This window comes from Harpia harpyja, chromosome 6, assembly GCF_026419915.1.
Source record: "Harpia harpyja isolate bHarHar1 chromosome 6, bHarHar1 primary haplotype, whole genome shotgun sequence".
NCBI lineage: Eukaryota > Metazoa > Chordata > Aves > Accipitriformes > Accipitridae > Harpia > Harpia harpyja.
In genome coordinates this window covers 65,850,504-65,868,992 of record NC_068945.1, presented here as the reverse complement: position 1 = coordinate 65,868,992, position 18,489 = coordinate 65,850,504, and the positions used below count along the sequence as shown (strand labels likewise).

The window sequence follows — 18,489 nt, the reverse complement described above, 5'->3', positions numbered from 1 at the left end:
TTTTCATAGGTTTTTTTCATTTCTCCTGTGTGTCCAAGAAAAATATTACTTAGCTAAAAGACATTAATTCAGTTTAAATCAGGGTATCAAGGCCTCTGAGTCTAGTACTGATGTGTGTGCACAAGTTTGTTTAAATTAAGCCTGCTGGTTACTGGCTCTTTGTTTGTTTCTCCATTATCCCTGCTTTCCCTATATTCAGGATGCTTATCTCATAAACTGCTAGAAAACTAATGGCTGAGTACCATTTTTTAAATAATTCAGATGGAAAAGCAATATCCTACAAAATTTCTGTAATCAAGTATGTATACAATCCAGCTTGTGCAGAACCTTGATCAAAATAGATCCTTAACTCCTAGTTAAGCCTAATTAGGTTTTTTTTTTTAAAAAAGCAGAGTTCGATACAAAACCACTTCTCATTTTCCTTTGCAATCAGCACATCATTTTTGTTTTGTTAAAGGACACAGGTTGCATCCTTTAGATATACCGCTTGGGCAAGCTTTGCAAAACAATTAGTGCATCTTTCACACAGTCTAAACTTGATTGAATAATTACTCAAATAATGATGGTCAGTAATGGAATACATAGGGTTATCTCGTGGCTAATCCTCAGGTAATGGAGTTGGTGTATCTCTGATTTTTCTCTTAGCAGTTCCCAGCGAACAGGAGACTGAGACAAAAGTGATTATGGGAAGTAGAGGGAGTCACTGGAGGCCAGCAAGGAAAAGGAGGCCTTATCTTAAGCAATTAATCAAGAAAACTCCTATTGTGGGACAATTATTCAAAGCTAATTCTAAAATAGCTTTAGAGCCTGAGGTCCTGAAGGTTTTTTTGTGTTTTTTGTTTTTGTTTTTGTTTTGTTTTAAGAATTTTGCCAAGGTCATTGGGAGCACTGGGGAAGACCTTGCATCAAAATGAAGGCTGCTGTGGACTTAAGAGTGAGTTGAGTGTAAAGTGCAGCATCACGCAATGTTGCCTTTGAGGTGATTGCCAGAGCTGTAATTTTTTATTTCAAAAATGGCTTGGAACGTTTCTAAACAGAGACAATATTTTGAAACTTGCCTAGTGTTTCCACAAAAACCATCCTCTGTTGTTTTGCATCCATTGCAAGCGATACCAAGAGGAGGGTATCACAAATCATTTCACCTTCATGCCCAGCTCTCCTAGTGTACATGCAGGGCTCTGATATCTCTGAATCTCTCTTTTATTCTTTTTCTCTGGGTTTTTTTGCACTGCTTTTTGCTTAGCTTAATTGTCCTACAAAGGCTTGCAGTAAGTGCAGAAGCGTAGGATTGTTTCATGGCTGTGGCTTTGCGAAACACCATGAGGTCTTTTTAGTTGTTGCCCAGAAAAGCTCTTGTACAGTGAGAGCATCTAACAGACTCCTTTACTCTGTTTTTAGCCTCTGAGCTCCCTTGGAAGTGAGATTTATGTGAAGATGTTGCTGTGATCCATGAGGTCCTATGGAAAGAAGCAATAGATTTTAGCAGCTGTCCCTGAAAAATTATAAGGTCGCCGGAAAAAAAGCAGAGGTTTTAAATTGGATGTGGTTTAAATTTTCCTACAGCCTCCTGAACTGGGCTCCTTGCTGGAGTGGGAAGCCGCCCGCAGAATTATTACTCAGCACGGTCACCCCATGCTCTCATAGCACTTCTTTTCCAGCGGTGCTGACAGCAGCATTTTGAACCCGCCGTAGCGCAGGGCTGTCCGATCCGGTTTCAAATGGCTGTTGAGTGCCGCCTGAGAAGTGCTGCTGTGTAGGTGATCACGCTGCCCTGATTAGTTTTCTCTCTGCCTATGGGCACCTTTTGCAGGGCAGGGTTACAGGGAGAGCCAGGGACACACATGTGCTCCCATACGGAATAAAGCAGAGAGGCTGAAAGACAAAGAGAGTCACTAATTGGATTTGTAGCTGTAAGAAGAAAAACTCTTAAAGTAAACATTTTCCTCTCTTTAAGTCTTTCCTTGGCTTCTTTCGTGAAGACCACTTGAAAGCATCTGTTTCGGGGGTTGAACCCTTCCCAGCAAATTTAATTTTGAGGCTTGTCAAGCTTTATTAAAGCCTTCTCATCAGTGATTTCCTTCTCTGCTAGATCAAGAAGATTGTATTTGTTAAGGGATTCGTATTGTATCTCAGAATTCTTCCCAGCAAACATGGGTTTTCATGTATGTACCAAGACACACCACTACCAATTCAGAATACTGAAATCCCGGGGTGTGTGTTGTCAGTACATGTTTGGGAAGACTTTGGATGCTGTTCAGACAAAGTCATAAGCTGGAACTGCATTTGTATTTCTGAGTTAGCAACTGTTTGAATAAACACATCGCTCTGGATGGCAAAAGCATTCCTAATTGCCGCTGGTATCCTTAAAGAAATGAGCTGATTCCAACCTATTCCCAACAGTTGGAATACTTGGTAAACACCTTTGGATATGGTGTGGTGTGCATACATATATTAAGAGAGAGGGTGAATACATGCCTTTTTTTACTTTGAATATGTAGTAACTCTGTTTGCATTAGTGGGAGTTTTCAGTCAATGGCAGGGCTTTTGGTTGGTTGGTTGGTTGGTTGGGTTTTTTTGTTTTTAATTAAATTTCAGCAAGTTATGTTCATTTGTGCCACTATGGATAGATACCGCAGATCAGGGTTTGCCTAACAGTGTAGACAGACTTTTTCCACTTTATTCTAGAGCACAGGATCTGGTTGACGTTTTTATACATCTCAATTCATATATTAAAATGAACTTCTCCCTCCCCCTGTCTTTCTCATTGTTATAAAATATTTTTTGTTGCTGACAAAATGCTTAATTTCCCTTTCTTATCCAATGAAGGCAATCAAATAGATGGAAAAGTCTCTAAATACGTGCTCCGTTGTTTTGTTTTTTTTATAGTGCCCAGAAGTAACCAAAGCACTTTGAAAAATACAGATACTGTTCTTGCCCTGAGCAGCTCATCATTTGGTTTCGAACGTGCCCTTGCAATTGCAAGTAATGCACAATAGGAAGAGGAGAGGAAAGGCAATTAATGGCCAAATGAGTTGTGGAACTAAAAAGTTATTTGAAGGTGATATAAACACTCACAGCCTTTTTACGATGGCAAAGTTGCATCTTTGTCCTGCATAGCAAGAGTGATGATGGTCTTTAAGTTGTGTTGAGCCAAAGCTTCCTTCTGATAATGCATTTTTGCAGAAGCTCCATCACATGAGCAAGTATACAACAGATTAATACCCAAAATAGCCTAGAATTACTTTCGAGGGAGTAAAGCCAGTCACAGGCAGACGCAGGTAATTGTAGCTGATTGCAGACCTTGTCTGGCAGAGGTGTTCTCTCTCCACGTGGATTTTGTGGCACACCTAGCACAGCGGTGTCCGTGCTATCCTCTGAGCTTTCAGATGAGCTCATCGTTCAATAGGAGACCACTGTCTTCGTATTCCCATTTCTTCCATGCTACCACTTAGATGTCAAATATCTTCCCTGTGCTGATCAGTATTGCCACTGTCTCCCCTGCCATCTCTTCTACCTTTGCCACAAAACCAATCGGGTCACTAATGATCACTGGGCTGAAAGCATGTTAGCTATTTATAGCAGCAATATAAATAGAAATATGCTTATTAATACAGTCTAAAATACCCCATCGTGCCATCGTGTCTGTCTCTTACGTGCTGTCTCTGAGACTCCTGAGAACAAGAGATGCAGCTCTTCAATTCTAGTACCTGTGCCCTAAACCTCAGTTCTGCTGCCATGGGTGCGTTACACAGAAAGCAAAGCTTTTGGGGTTTAAATTTTGAACTTTTGCGAAGAAAGGGTGAGGTCTGGAGTAATATGGTAAAAGAAATATGTGATGTCTATGGGACAATGATGCCTTACTATTTCTGGGGTTCTTTAGCTCTGTTACAAAATAAGATATTAAATAATCACTGTATTTTCTCACTTCCAAATCCAAGTACCTGAATGCATATGTAGGTTGCAAATCTGTGAAGGACAAACAAATTCTGCAATGCCAGGTAAAAAATATTAGTACAGCAGAGGTACAAGTACCCCAATGTAATAAATACTTCAGTTTGTTCCTCTGCTAGGAGGTACAAATAGTCGCTTCCTAAAATATTTGTAAAAGTCTGGGGTTTTTTAGCAGAGGACTTTATTGAAAGTAGAATAGTGTATTTTCTTGTACAAGACCATAATATATAAAAGGAAAGGCACTGTAAAATCCTTCCAAATGTTTATATAGGTTCAGTGTTTTTGTTTTTAGTAAGACTTGTGATACTTGAAAAGCTGGTTTGGAAAGCTCAGCCAGGAAGATTAGATACGGAGGTGCAAAATGAGAAGACTGACCATCGGCTTTCCTTTTGTCAAGAAAAATATATATAAACCCCTCGTATTATATTTGAGAATTGTTAGATACAGATAATACGATGTGGATTTTGAGTCTTTAGATCATAAATTCGATCTTTGCAAGAGGAGCGGTGCCGAATCTTAGTTGTAACAGAAATTCTCATCCAGAAATACTCCCGGGAAGATTATTAAAATACTACAGGTACTGACATCAGCTACAAAGATCTACTTGTGCATATTTCTTTAAAGGGGGGGAAAAAACACCTTAATACACAGTATTACCATAGCTAGGCTCTATTATACTATTGTAATCATAGCTGAAGCAAGAACGGTGATTAACGATGGCAATTTATTGTATCTGACGAGGGGAGAAAATAGGAGATGTTGTCGTTATCATAAATCATATCATAAATAACCAAAGAGAAGCACTCAGAAGGCTTGTGTGGTGTCAGCAGCAAGCCCTTTCAGGCACGTTAGCCCAGGATGTAGCCATAGAAACCCCAAAGTCATATTGTTATCTTAGTCTTGCTGCAGTTATGTGATACAACAGTATTAACATATAGATTAGGCCATTTATAATACTAGGTGTCATTTCAGGTTGGCTTGCTTATATAGCATTTTAGTTTTTTATTGTGCCGAATGTTAGGGAAATGCTGCATTTTTACAGGTCAGTATAGAGCCATTTATAACGTATCGGCTTCACACCTCTGTCAGTCTTGCTAATGTACTCTGTTATTGATTGGTTGTACTCTATGAATTGTCATTGCCTAATTACCTTGTCTTTGCTAATAATTTCATTTTTTAGAAGTCAAAATGTTCCTTTAAAGAGAAAACCTCTATGCCCGCATGCATACTTCGGGGCGAGTTTCCGATTCTGTTAAGGATAGTACACCCCAGAGGGAGTAAAAAGTATCATAAAAAGCATGTAGATTTGTCCAGATTTTATTACGGAAGGTTTCTGTCCCTGGCTGTATGTTTTGATCAAACGGCGGTGGTTTTCACATCACACTCTTTTCTGCAGATTTCAGGAGAGAGACTCAATCACGGGTAATTCAGAGCAACACCAAAGTGACTGAACCAAGGCTTCCCTGCTGATAAGGAGCTGGCTGGTTCTCACGCATCTTCTCGCTCGATCACTTCCTAAAGATGCTTCTGTGGTTGTTTTTACCCTCCATCCAAAGTCTGCATAATTGCTCCAGACACATTAGCATAGCATTGCCATGCACATGCATTTATTTGGGTAGATACCTGTGATCCACAAAAACTGTTGAGCCGCTATTAAAAAGTCAAAGCAAAAATGAAGTCTCCCTCTTTGTATTTAGACAGAAACACTTTTTTGCTTGCTATATGCAGTGCAAATGCAGGACTGGTATTTTGTCGGGTCAGACAGAGTTTGCAAGTGTAGCTGATAACAATCTGCCAATGCTGTTTTTCTGTCTTCAGCAGGAAGCTGGGTGTGTCGTTTTAAGAATCCTGGGTAGTCTGGCTTCATAAACATTGCATATTCTAAAAAGTATTATAATGAGGACTGCCACTAGTAAGTATTTAAAAGTGTTATTCTCATGGCATCCAGAATCCTAAAGCAGCACTGGAAGCCCAAGTTGCACGTTATACCCTAAGCCAAGATCCGATGCCCGAAGAGTGATGCTCCGCACCTCTCTCCTCTTCTTTCCCACATCCTTAGGCTTGCGTGATCCTGAGGTGGGCTTCTTACTTTGCCAACTGGACAGAAAAATACTTTCTCTTTTTTTTTTCTTCCACCCCCACCTTCCATCTGAGTTAACCCGTTAATTCACTTCACTATGGAGAAGGGGCAAGATGATGATATATAAGAAAGGAGGTGCAGGACCTTCCTCTGGCTTGTTCTAGCCCAAAAGTTTGAGTAGTATCATGACAGACCAGATTGGTGATTTGAGTTCAGATTAACAGATAATCTTTCTTATCTTAGCCTTGATTAGTTCCCCATTCTCCTGCACAAATGCTTGAACCAGGACAAAAGAAAGGATGGGGCAGTTTCTTTTTAAAGCAACTCTGTGATGTAGAACTACAGCTTTAGTAGTTGTGGTTTGTTTCTGGCAAACTATCAATATCTTATTCTCATGCTGGTGTTCAAAAGTTCATCTCTGTTGGTTTCATACCAAGAAATGCCTACTCAAGAGTGTGAAGCAGTTGTTCAACAGGGTGGAGAGATAACTGAATTGGTCTGGAAGTTTGTGAGTCCTGAACCAGATTATTGCTATCATCCGTATTTCAAGATGGATGATGGATTTTGTCATTAGGGATGGAGGAGGGGTTTGTTGACCACTTGTATCTTCTTGTGCAGGTCAATAACTACTTCTGGAGTGATTGATAAATGTATACACCAAGTCTGTCAGTCCTGTTGAACACCTCCAAGTTCAATCCTAGCTAATAGCAATTGTTGAAGGCACCAGCCAGCCATTTGGGCCAAAATTTTCCAGTGTGACTAACAAGTCTGGATGCTTAACATCAGGCACCTTTAACATCCTCGTTACAGTGTTTCAGTTATGTATGCAAAATCACTGGCCGCACCTGAAAGTTCTTTTTTTTTTTTTAATCTATTTGTGGTTTCTGCATTTTAGAACATACCGAGAAGGCACTGGAATGAACTTGCTGGCAATGTCAGTGAAAAAATTTGAGACACATGGAAGATGAGCTCCTTGGTGGTGCTCTCTTACCAGCTCTCTTGCCATAGAAAGTGTCAATTGGAAAATGTCAGGGTTTGGCTGATGTCCAGTAAAAGAGAAATCTGCTGGTGTATCACCTGTTTGGTAAACAAGTCACATCAGTGATCACTTGTGTTCATATGGAAGAGAAATTATATATATAATTATATATATAATAGAATATATAGACACACATATATCTATATAAAACCTGGCATTTTAAGCTCAAAATGTATTGCAGGTATCATAGTGAGTTCATCTTGCATTAGAGTATGAGGATATCAGCCTGTAGGATATCCGGATTGAATTTTGTCACTCTTCCATTAGTTTCCTTTATGGACTACAAGCACACTTTTGTTTGTTTTTCAAAAAGGCCATTGTTATTGCAGGTTAAAGAGATAAAACCTATTATGGCATAAGAAAAAAACTTTTCACTTTTAACAGAAGTCAAAAGCCCCTACTTAGTAGGATATGATAGGGATGTTAAGTTCTTGACTTAGTGACTTAAAATTTCCCAAAAGATATCTTTGGCTTAATCTCATGCTTTATCTAGACAATAGGAAAATTATTCTGGATGTCTGCAGGAAGTTTTGTTTGGGTTTTTTTTTCGCTAAAAAGTTTCGTATGTTGGGTGGGAACAATCACTTCCCTTCTTGCATTTGAGAGGCTGAGCTGGCTCGTGTATAAAACCTTCAGCTCGATATCCATGTGGTCCTAAGGAGCATATGCTTGGAAAGAAGGATGGGCTGAAGATTTCGATGCAGGCACTGCCACATTATTTCCTTTCATGCGTCCTAATTTTCCTTTAAAACCCTGACGCTTTCAACTTCCATACTTAGCTACTTGGTACCATGCGGTGCAAAGGAGTAGAGAGATCTGATATGAGCAGAACTATGTGTGAAAGAAATGCGTGATCTACTGATAGATCTTTATTTGGCCATTTTGCATTCCATTAGAAAACAAAATGTTCAAATCCTATTTAAAAAGGAAAAGGTTATGGAAGAAATTTAATTGCTGAAAGTAGGCCTGTATGAGTTGCATGGAAACATCTGCTCATTCAGAATTGTATCCTTAATGGGTTTGCTCTGATAGCTGATACTGTTTATCTGCCGTACTAAAGTTAATATCAAATACCGAATGCCAAAATCTTGCATTATTATAATAACAAGAGTTGGCTTCCACAGGAACTGTTACCTGCCAGAGCTTTGTGCAGTTAATATGTTAGCCATTGCATTGGAGGTAAGAGGCTGCTGTTACTAACGTCATGTTATGCTTTCTTCAGCAAGTGGTGTCCAGCTTCAGGCCAGCGTGTCTGACTCTGCTTCATCTTGTACCTAAGAAATACTGGTTTATTCTTAGGTCTCCAGGTCTTAGCCAGATGGTTTTATCCTATCATCACCCTGTGACGTAGGGAAATATAAATCCAGTTCCCAGAAGAGAGACTGGAACTTTGGTTAAATTAAATACCAGCCAACAGACAGGATAAGTTTTTGGCGGGGCCAGGAGCTGAGCAGAGATCTTGTCTGTCCCAGCCTGTGCCATGTTCTCTAGGACATCATCTAGCTGTAAGTGCTTATGCTGCTATCTCTGAAGCTGCCAAGTAAAAGTCTGGTAATGACCAAGATTATGACAATTTTGGTTTTATGTATGTATTTATAGATAGAGATATCTATATTAAAAAAATAGGTTTTCTTGTCTGAAGAATGCCTGTATGTAGGTGTCTTTCTTTTCAATCAGAAAAGTTTTGTATCTGTTTTTTCCTGCCTTCGCTTTCATCTGACTTGTTCTTGAAAGAACAGTGTGTGCAGCCTCCTCTAATGAGACAGCCAGGAGAGCATGATAGCGTGGTACAGGTGATTGCACTTCTTTTTCTGCAATAAAGGCAGAATTTCTGTTCCTGTGTACCCCTGTGTCAGTTTTAGGGACAAATAGACCCTCGATCATCGTGAACTTGGAAGTTCATTACTGAAGTGTTGAGTATTGCTGTCCTGAAACTGAGCCGTGGCCAAATTAAGAAGGTATATATTCAATAAGCTGTTGGTTTTGGAGTCCCTGCTGTGCTGCAGGAACATGATGTACCAAGAAAGAAATTATGTGCTTCTTTAGTGGTTTTTCCTTAAAAAGGTGCAGGAGTTTCAGTTTCTTGCCTGAACTCTTCAGCTTAAGAAATTTTCCAGCATTTGAAGTGGTGACAGATCCCCACAGCTTGCATTTGGGATTCTAATGCTTTCTGTCCAGAGATCCCGACGAGCTACGTATTTATCAAGTTCAGCTTTTACAGCATCCTCTGTGAGATGAAATTATCATCGCTTGTCAGATGGGAAGACAGCAGTACATAATGTGACCTGCCCAAGATCACGCTGCAGACCCGTGTCAGGAGAGGAGCAGATTCCCTTCCTCCCTTAACTTCAAAATCATCCTTTCATGAAAGTGAAGAACTTGCCTCGTTACATAGACACAGGCAACGTTACACATCCTAAGATGCTCCAGTAAGAAATGCCGTCTTAAACAGTTTTCTCATAAGCAGCAAGTTAACAGCTGTCAGCTTGTTTTATTTCACTGGTGGACAAATTCACCTTCAGGGCTGCACTGCGACGGCTGAACTCATCCCTCCTGGAACTTGTGCATCGTCTGAACCCGGGCCCTGCACATGGGGCCGGCTGACATAATAAACAATTGCTCTGTATAGCTTTAGTAATGTGAGCATTAATATTGATCCAGCACGGACTTCTCTAACAACAACCAAAAAAAAAAAATGTAGCTGTTATCTTGAGAAACCTCCCAAACAGCTCTAGTCTCCTTTCATTACAGGAGAGAGTTATTAGGGCAGATGGCCGAGGTGATATCCATTTGACCTATAGATGCTAACTCAAGAGTCGGATCATTAATAAGGTGGCCGGAGATAGGGAGAGATGGCAGTAAAGAGAGTTAAAAAGCAATCCTGTGCACAAAGGATTGCACGTCGAGAAGTGCCGGGTAGCGAATGAGATGGACAAAGGTGAAAAAGTGGCCGCGCGGTTTTAAACGCTCATCGCCAAGTCAAGCAGATTAAGCTTAAAAGCTGATGTTTTCCCATATTTGGTTCCTCCTCCTGTGTGAATCCTTCTGGAGGAAAAAGAGCCTGTAGCTCTTGAATGTAAGACAGAGATTTCATTTTCTCTGATTAAACACACCCCCCCCCCAAAAAAAAGTGCTTTATTGTTTTCTGCCACGGCCACAGCTGCGGTGGCTCAAGTTTGAAAGCCGCTGCCTGGCAGAAAACCAGTCCTCGCTGAGGATCAGACCGTGGCCTTGTTCCAAGAGAAATTTGGATTTCATTTGACCACGATAGGATTCCAGATTGTCATCTGAGCATGTCTGAAAAGTGGTGAATGTGTGTCAGTAGTTAAGTGCTCGTGAACTTCCTTAGTCCCTGGATTGTTCAGGACTGACCCAGGCAATTTTTTCCAGATGTTTTGGGGAATCCAAGTCCATATAAAAGGGATGGTAATGCTTCTGCTTCCTTACTAAGTTGTCTTTGTGGCTTGCAGGAATGTGCATGAAAGCTGGAGCCAAGACACCCCGATTTCTAGTCTCACCTCTACAAACTGCACTTTAACCTTTTCTGCCCTTCCCTGGCTTCTCCACACAAGATCACAGAAACTTCGTGGGTCCGGTGCAAACTTTACTTGGCCTTATTAAAAAAAAAATAAGCATTGCTCTTTTCTTATTGTACAAAACGCCAGTCCCTGTTCTCCAAACCTCCTCTGAAATTGTTTTTTTGCCTTTGATCCAGCAGCTGCTGGTATTCTGCAATCCTGAGTAGGTAAAACATGAGAAGCACCTTGGGATGGGAAGGAGTTACAATAATATGAAATATTGCAGTGCACTTCCGTGAGACATGGTATAACAGAGTGGCTCTTTAAGTGGACACCAGGCAGAAATCTTTAGCAAATAAATGTTCTGATTTTTCTAGTAAATGTAATTTTTTTTACTGTTCGTTGCAGTCGTTTCTCTTCCACTTTATTGACTCTTTTTATCACTGTGTTTTTTATATTAAAATGGTTTATGTTGCTATCTCTAAAGTCTGCATGATCAGACCCTGTCTTTCCCAATGTTTGAATTTGCCTACACTTTTCATCTTGTAGCCGAGGCAGAAGACTTCTCTAAATCCCAGTTTTAAAGTATGGTGTTTGTTTTAATTTTTATCCCTCTTTAAAATTTTAAATGAAAACAAACTCTCAGTGATGAACTAGGTTGAATGGAGCTGGGAAGGAATTGCTCGGTAGCAACCGGTGCTGTATGACGTCTGATGAATGCTAATTCTTCATCCCCAAAACAGTTTTGAGCAGATGAAGGCAGCTGATTTCTGCAACAACTTAAACAGAGATTGAAATGTCTTCCCTGATCTGGAAGCAGATTTCCTTCCGCCCCATAGCAGGTGCAGGCTTGGTCCACAGTGATTTCTCTAGTTATACTCTAACTTTGCAGTTTAAAAAATTTAATGTCAGTGCCCAGCCAGGCAAAACCTAACTCCCTAACATTTCTGTTTTTCACGGAAGGCTAAGACTTTATCCTCAGGCAAAGTCTCCTCTCTGGGCTGGCTGCTGTAAATCCTCTGGGCCCTGGCAAAAGCCAGAGTTGCTAGCTCATTTTACTTAATTTGTGATGCTGGCAAGATTTGTGCTGCAGCCCAGGGCTCTTGACTCAACTCTCCTAAATCAGAGCATTGACACATTACAGTAGAGAAACACCATCACAGAAAACCTGAAAATAAACGCCTCAAAAAGAGATATTTCAGAAAGATGCTGTCTTACAAAGCTTTAAATGGTGTTAGTGTAAACGTTATAAGTTTCTTGGTGTTTGCTTCTTTAAAACCACCTGCTCATTAAGAAGTTGGGGTTTAGCCGCTGTCATAATAAATGTTTTTTACTACGTATTTCATGTGAGGATCTTAGGGCACTTGATATCTTTCCACAGAAACCCTGCTAGACAAAATGTCATGCGATTTGCAGGTGGGTAAATGGATACATGGAGTAAAGTGAAATGAGGTTGTCTATGCAGGAATGTTAACCAGCATAGGTGCAATGATGTTATTACAGCAAATGTAAATGTGTCAGGTTAACGCCAGTGTGGACGATCTTATTCCAGACTAAGAATCCTTTTTCCTGCTTGGATAATTCCATTTTGAAAGTGAGGAAGTGTATCCAAGAGGATAAAGTGCTTGACTGTGGTTGGGGAGATCAGAGGTTCTCTTCTCCTCAAACCTGCCATGGATTTGCCGGGAGATCTCAAGTGAATTTTCCCCTTTCTTTGCACCGTCGTGTCACATGTAGGACAGAAGATGGTCATATATGTAGGGGACAAAAAAGTAATTGCTATTAAACAGAAAAACAGAGCAATCACACAGGTGATGTCCATGCTGGCTTGAAACAGTCGGTGCCTGATGTCCACACTGCGCATGTTTCAGTTTTTATTTTGTTTTCAAAAGCTGGTTTTTTTGTCTCATAGCCCAAATGCCCAGCTGCACGTGGAGTGCGTTAGGTGTATTCCTCTGGCAACACAGCTTTCATTTTGGTTTCCCTATAGCAGGAAGCCAGCATATGCACTCCAGGATGGCTCCATGATGCAAACAACACAACAGTAAGCGGGGATGATGGGGAGATGCATTTCAAAGGCGTGCTCCTGATCCAAACCAATGCACGCACACGCAATGCTGGGGTGTTCCCATATAATCATAACAGATAACGTCCGTGTGCAGCAAGCTCTGAAGATGGTATCAGAGGCAGAACCTGGCAGGTTGAATGGGGCTTAGTCCTCTGCTTTAACCTTCAGCCTGTGCTGCTTCAGGAAAAACAAACCAGGTTTAGGAAGACATTGCCCTAGTATTTAATCTGCAGTCAAAATTGTGTGATATGTAAGCAAGACAGCTAATTCCAGTGAATTTTACTTTGATGTATGCTTTGCAGTCCACGTTGTTACAGAAAAAAAATGCTTCAACCTCTCTCCCTTTGTTTAAAATGAATGCAGCAGGTTTGTGTTACTGTAATCCCAACAATTGCAGTAAGAAATAATCGGGACGTTTTTAGGTAGAACTGCCACTTTGGACCTGCCCCACAAGGTCTACCATCCTTGGTGAGCTCTACCCTCCTATCCTCTGCTCATGGGTTTGACGTTACGCTGCGACGAGGGCATCTGCCAGTTGTGATGGTGGCTGATGTGAGGCAGAGGAGATGCCACACTTTCTTTCCAGGTAGACCAGTAAGAAGCTGTTAGGTGGCCAGTTATCTCTTACAGGCTGAGATGCATGTGAACATTTGCCCTGATGCTTGTTTGTTTCTATAAAACACATTTTTAATTATCCTAATGCTTTTTTAAAATGTTCTTTGTTACAGAAGAGGAAGAGGAACAGGTGCCTACCGATGGAGGTACCTCTGCAGAGGCCATGCAGGTGCCACTGGAAGAAGAGGGAGATATGGAAGAGGATGAGGCAATTAATGATGAGAACTACTTGAGCAAGAGACCGTTGGAAAGTCCTGATGCTGAGGAATTTCCACCTGTGAAACGGCCAAAACTATCTGTTTCCAAAGGGGACACCTTGGACGGGGCTTTGGAACCACGTGAGCCTCTTAGCTCAATAAATACTCAAAAAGTACCACCAATGCTTTCTCCAGTTCATGTTCAGGACAATACAGACTTAGCCCCTCCTTCACCAGAACCACCAATGTTGGCTCCCATTGCAAAATCGCAAGTGCCAACGCCCAAAACTTTAGAGGCAAAGCCGTTTGTGCCCAAAACAAAGTCCAAAACAAGTTCCCCAGGACAGAAGACAAAATCACCTAAAACTACACCCTCGCCAGTGGTAACTGGAAGTCCCATACGTTCACCAAAATCTGGATCCAAAGAAAAAAAGTCACCAGGTCGCGCCAAGAGCCCAAAAAGTCCTAAAAGTCCAAAGGTCCCTGCTCATGTTCCCCAACCACCTGTCAAGCCTGAAACACCAAGTAGAACCCCTCTGGCTGCATTAAGTGACAAGATAGGAAAGGAAAACATTCAAGTAAAACAAGGACAGACACCACCTGAGCCTGCCACCAAGCCAAATATTGAAAACCAGACTAAGAAAGTACCAGTAATGGACAAGACCATTGATGATTCAATCGATGCTGTGATTGCTCGTGCATGCGCAGAACGAGAACCGGATCCCTTTGAGTTTTCCTCCGGTTCTGAATCAGAAGGGGAAATTTTTACCAGTCCTAAAAGACTTTCTATTTCAGAGACTACAACTCCTAAACCTTCTGTTTCTGCCAATAATGCAAATAAGGCAGGAGCAACTCCGATACCTCCCTCGGGTGGGACTTCAAGTTCAGACATTTCATGGACAATGGATGACTCAATTGATGAGGTCATTCGAAAGGCAAACATGGGGACACCTTCTAATCCACCTACCAACTTCACTTATTTCTCCTCTCCTTCTGCTTCACCACCGACTCCAGAACCTCTTCTCAAAGTCTATGAGGAGAAAACCAAGTTGGCTTCATCGGTAGAAGTGAAAAAGAAATTGAAAAAGGAGCTGAAGACAAAAATGAAGAAGAAAGAAAAACAAAAGGAAAAAGATAAAGAGAAAAACAAGGAGAAAAACAAGGAGAAGGAAAAGAACAAGGAGAAGGATAAAGACAAGGAAGGAAACAAGGAAGCAAAATTTCAGTGGAAGGAACTACTCAAAGATGATGATCTTGATCCCTATAAATTCAAACTAAAGGACTTTGAGGAAGCTGACACAAAAGTAAAGTTGAAAGATGGCAACACCAAAAAAGAGAGAGAAAAACATAAAGATAAAAAGAAAGAGAAAGAGAAAGGCAAAAAAGACAAGGATAAGAAAGACAAAGAGAAACTTAAAGATAAGGGTAAGGAAGATAAGATAAAGACTCCATCAGCACCTCTTGTGTTACCTCCCAAAGAAATGTCTTTGCCCTTGTTCAGCACACCAACTGCCATGAGGCTTCCCAGCATGTTGCCTTCCTTGTCTCCAATGCTTCCTGAAAAACTGTTTGAGGACAAAGAGAAACCAAAAGAGAAGAAGAAAGACAAAAAAGAGAAGAAGAAAAAGAAAGAAAGGGAGAAGGACAAAGAAAAGGAAAAGAAGGAGAAGGAAAAGGAGAGGAAAGAAAGAGAAAAGAAAGAGAAAGAAAAAGAGAAACACAAACATGAAAAGGTAAGCTGTTTAGATAAGTTGAGATGGCATACTTGCTTGAAAAATGCGTATGGATTCCTATATTTGCTGCTGAGAGTTGTTTAAGAGCTTTGAGGAGATGTGTGATTACAGGTTTGGTATTTTTTAAAAGTAACAGCTCCAAGGAAGACATCCCCTAAGAGTTTCAGGGATTGTCCCACCTTTTTGGAAGACAAAACAATGGAAGTTCAATTCTGTGAATTTGAAATGCGAGATTGTCCTGGTTTTCCTCGACTCGCTTTTCACTTTGAAAAGCTAGGGCTCAGACTCAACAGCAGCACACGCACAACAAATGTATGTAGTATTGCAAAGCGCAAATTTTGTTCTGTAGATTTCCACCAGTAGGGCCAGCAACCCTTTCATATAAACTTTAAATTCCGTTTCTAAAAGTCTACTGTTTCAAAGCTTTGTAGAAGCCTGTAAATTACTAGGTGGACAGAAACGAGGAGCAGACTGCCTTCAAATAAACAAGTTCACCAGTTATCTCAGATGTTCAGAAGAGCTGCTGAGTCCTCTCTTAGCAAGCCCGCCCCCTTGTTGTTCCAATTTGTTTGAAGTAAGAAAATTGTTTTCAAATTATGCTCTAAATGTTCAAATGTCACCTTTCGTTTTGAGTCTTATGCTTGAGAGAGAGAAGGGGAGAGCTAGTTTTCAAGTGGGTTGAGCTCCTTCCACTCCTGCAACTCTTACTGATTTACATCAGCCAAAGATAATTTCTTCTTTCCACTGTCACCTACTCTTGAAAATATATTTAATATTTAAGAAATGAAACGAGCATATTTGCACATTATCAGATTTGAAATCCCATTAGAAACAGCTCCCCTAATTCAGGGTTTGCTCTAATTTTTTGTCACTTCACCTTATAATACGCACTAAATTGTTAATATTAAAAAAAAAGAAGAAAAAAGAAGAAAAGAAAGAGATTGTCTTCATATGTGATAACCTTGAATACAGGATTTCCTAAATCTCTATCCTTAGCATTAGGAAGCACTGTATAAGTTCTGGTTTTACCAAGATGCTCTTTACATCCTGCTTTGAGTGTAATACTCAGTTTGTACAAGCTCACATTTGGGACGTTCCTCACTTTCCTTTTTTGCCACTGTACCTTGTTATGCTACCTGCTGGACTTGAAACAAACTGCTGATTTCAAAACTTGCCATATTTTTTAAGTTGACAAATGGGTTTTCAGTGCAGAGTCTGGGTGATCTGGAGAACTAACATTTGTCTGCTGTGGATGAGGCGGTGATCGACAGGGTGGTGGTCCAGTTGTCCATGTTAATTTAATGTCTGATTTTAGACTGCAGCAACACTTTCATGGATACCCCATTTTGTCTGTCTGCTCTTCAAGCCTGAGATGTTTTGTCAGTATTTCATTGAGAATTTCTGCAGAGATTTCTTTTTCAGTTAAATACGTGTGTATATAAAATAGAGACAATGAGTGGCTTGTTTCTCGTACATTCAATTTTGCATTTCTTCTGCAAATCTCTGTATCTAGTTTGCTTCAGAGCAATGTAACAGATACACAAACAAATACAAACTGGTAAAGCTTTGGTATAGACTGAACATATATATATTAGGAAAAGGAGTTCAACAGTAATAAAAACTTGGACAAATTAAATTGACAAAGCTGCCCATTACCTTGGCAAAAAGTCCCTGTCAAAAGAAACTTTAAAGCTAGAATGCATGAAAGAGTCCCCAGATAGAATTAAAATTTAAACTGATTCTTGATAGATAAGCTTTTTTTAAATCCACCTCTTTGCTGCAAGTCAGGATTTTAAAAATAAATTTCCCCTTTAAATCTCTTGAGCGATTTTCATTTTTTGCAAGGCCGCACTGCTGGTGTCCTGGAAAAATGGAGAGTTAGAGCTTTATCAGTTGGTGCCCTGAGGTATGTGGCAAAGAAGCTAAATCCTTGAAGATTAGCAAAAAAAATGCAGCACATGGCAATAAGGGGCTTATATGACTACTAGTATTAGTTCAGGTGAAAGAAGTATTGCTTATACATAAAACTGGACAAATCCACTGACAATGTATTTTTAGTTAGCTACAAAGGAGTCTTATATTGCTGGACTTTACCTCTTTGGTGATTTGGGAAGCTTAGTAATCCACTGTAAATGCTCTTCTGCTGGCCCCAATTCCCAGTATTACTCCAGAATGCTTCTCTTTCGTTTTAACCCCTAAAAGTACATGTTTCCTTAATTTAGCTTTTAGATCACACAATGTCTTATTTAGCCAGCAGTCGTGCCATAAATGATCAAGTTACTGCTCGGACACTTAACCTTCCACGGCATGTCCGCTTCGGAGGCGTAAGCGCAACCTGAAGGATGAGTTCATGGGCTAGCTGCAGTTTCAGCTCTTGATGGCCAGTAGAAAATGCCAGATTTCTATTTCTAATATTGCTATACTTAAACAAAAGAGCGACTCAACGGTAATGTTTCCATTTTTGAGTATCGTTATAGTTATTACCTAAGCGTGCATCCCAACCTATTGGGGAATTGAAGCTTTTTGATCAAGTTTTCCCTGTAATTTTGCCCCGAGCTGCTGGAAGACACAGAACAGCAACCAGAATTCTGCATAAATGGCAGAAAGCAGAAGCTGAAGGCTGCATGCTGGAAGCGTTCGGTGGTGGCACCGAGCAAGAGCAGCTTTTGCGCAGGGCTCGCCTGAAGCTCTGTGCTCCGCAGTAAGAGTTGGGGTGCTGCCCTTGGAGCCAGAAAAGGAGACGGTGAGCTGGGGCACTGCCTCGCACGCAGAACCAAATTAAAAGCAGTCGAAGCAGTTACACCCCATTTCTACTATGGAGATTACCGGGCGTGCTGTAGGAGCGACTGAGCAGCTCACGAAGCAGCTGCTGACCCAGTTTCAGCTAACCTTAATACGCTGAGCTGTAAACTAAAGTAGTTGAGGTACTGCTTCATGAGAAATGGAGCCATCCTTGCGCTGGGGCAGGGCTTGCCGGAGCTGCCCCAAAGTAAACAGCCCTTACTCGTGAATCAAAATCCTATCATCGATGTCGAGGAGGACCAGGCTATGCAGGATATAACTGTGAATGCTCCTTAATTTTCTCTCTGCGCCAGTCATGCAAACTCTACGCGCAAACCCGCGTTGCAGAAAGATGCTTCCTCTCCTCTTGTATCAAAGGATAAGATTTAGGATTGTCGTGGAGCCCAGTTTTCCTCTCACAGCAGACTGCGATGTCGGTTATCTGAGCATAAAGAAGTGTTTTATGTGCTTTTCCTCTGCCACGTGAGCCCCCACCAGCATTGTTTA

At 40.8% G+C, this 18,489-nt stretch overlaps 1 protein-coding gene across 2 annotated transcripts in view; it reads left to right on the top strand.

Moving 5' to 3' along the window:
* TAF3 (TATA-box binding protein associated factor 3) overlaps positions 1 to 18,489 on the top strand; it is a 121,037-nt gene that overhangs the window by 77,281 nt on the left and 25,267 nt on the right. For both annotated transcript variants that reach the window (XM_052790012.1, XM_052790014.1), the window contains exon 3: positions 13,385 to 15,201. In XM_052790012.1, coding sequence (XP_052645972.1) covers positions 13,385 to 15,201 — 1,817 coding nt within the window. The remainder of the gene's footprint in view (positions 1 to 13,384; positions 15,202 to 18,489) is intronic.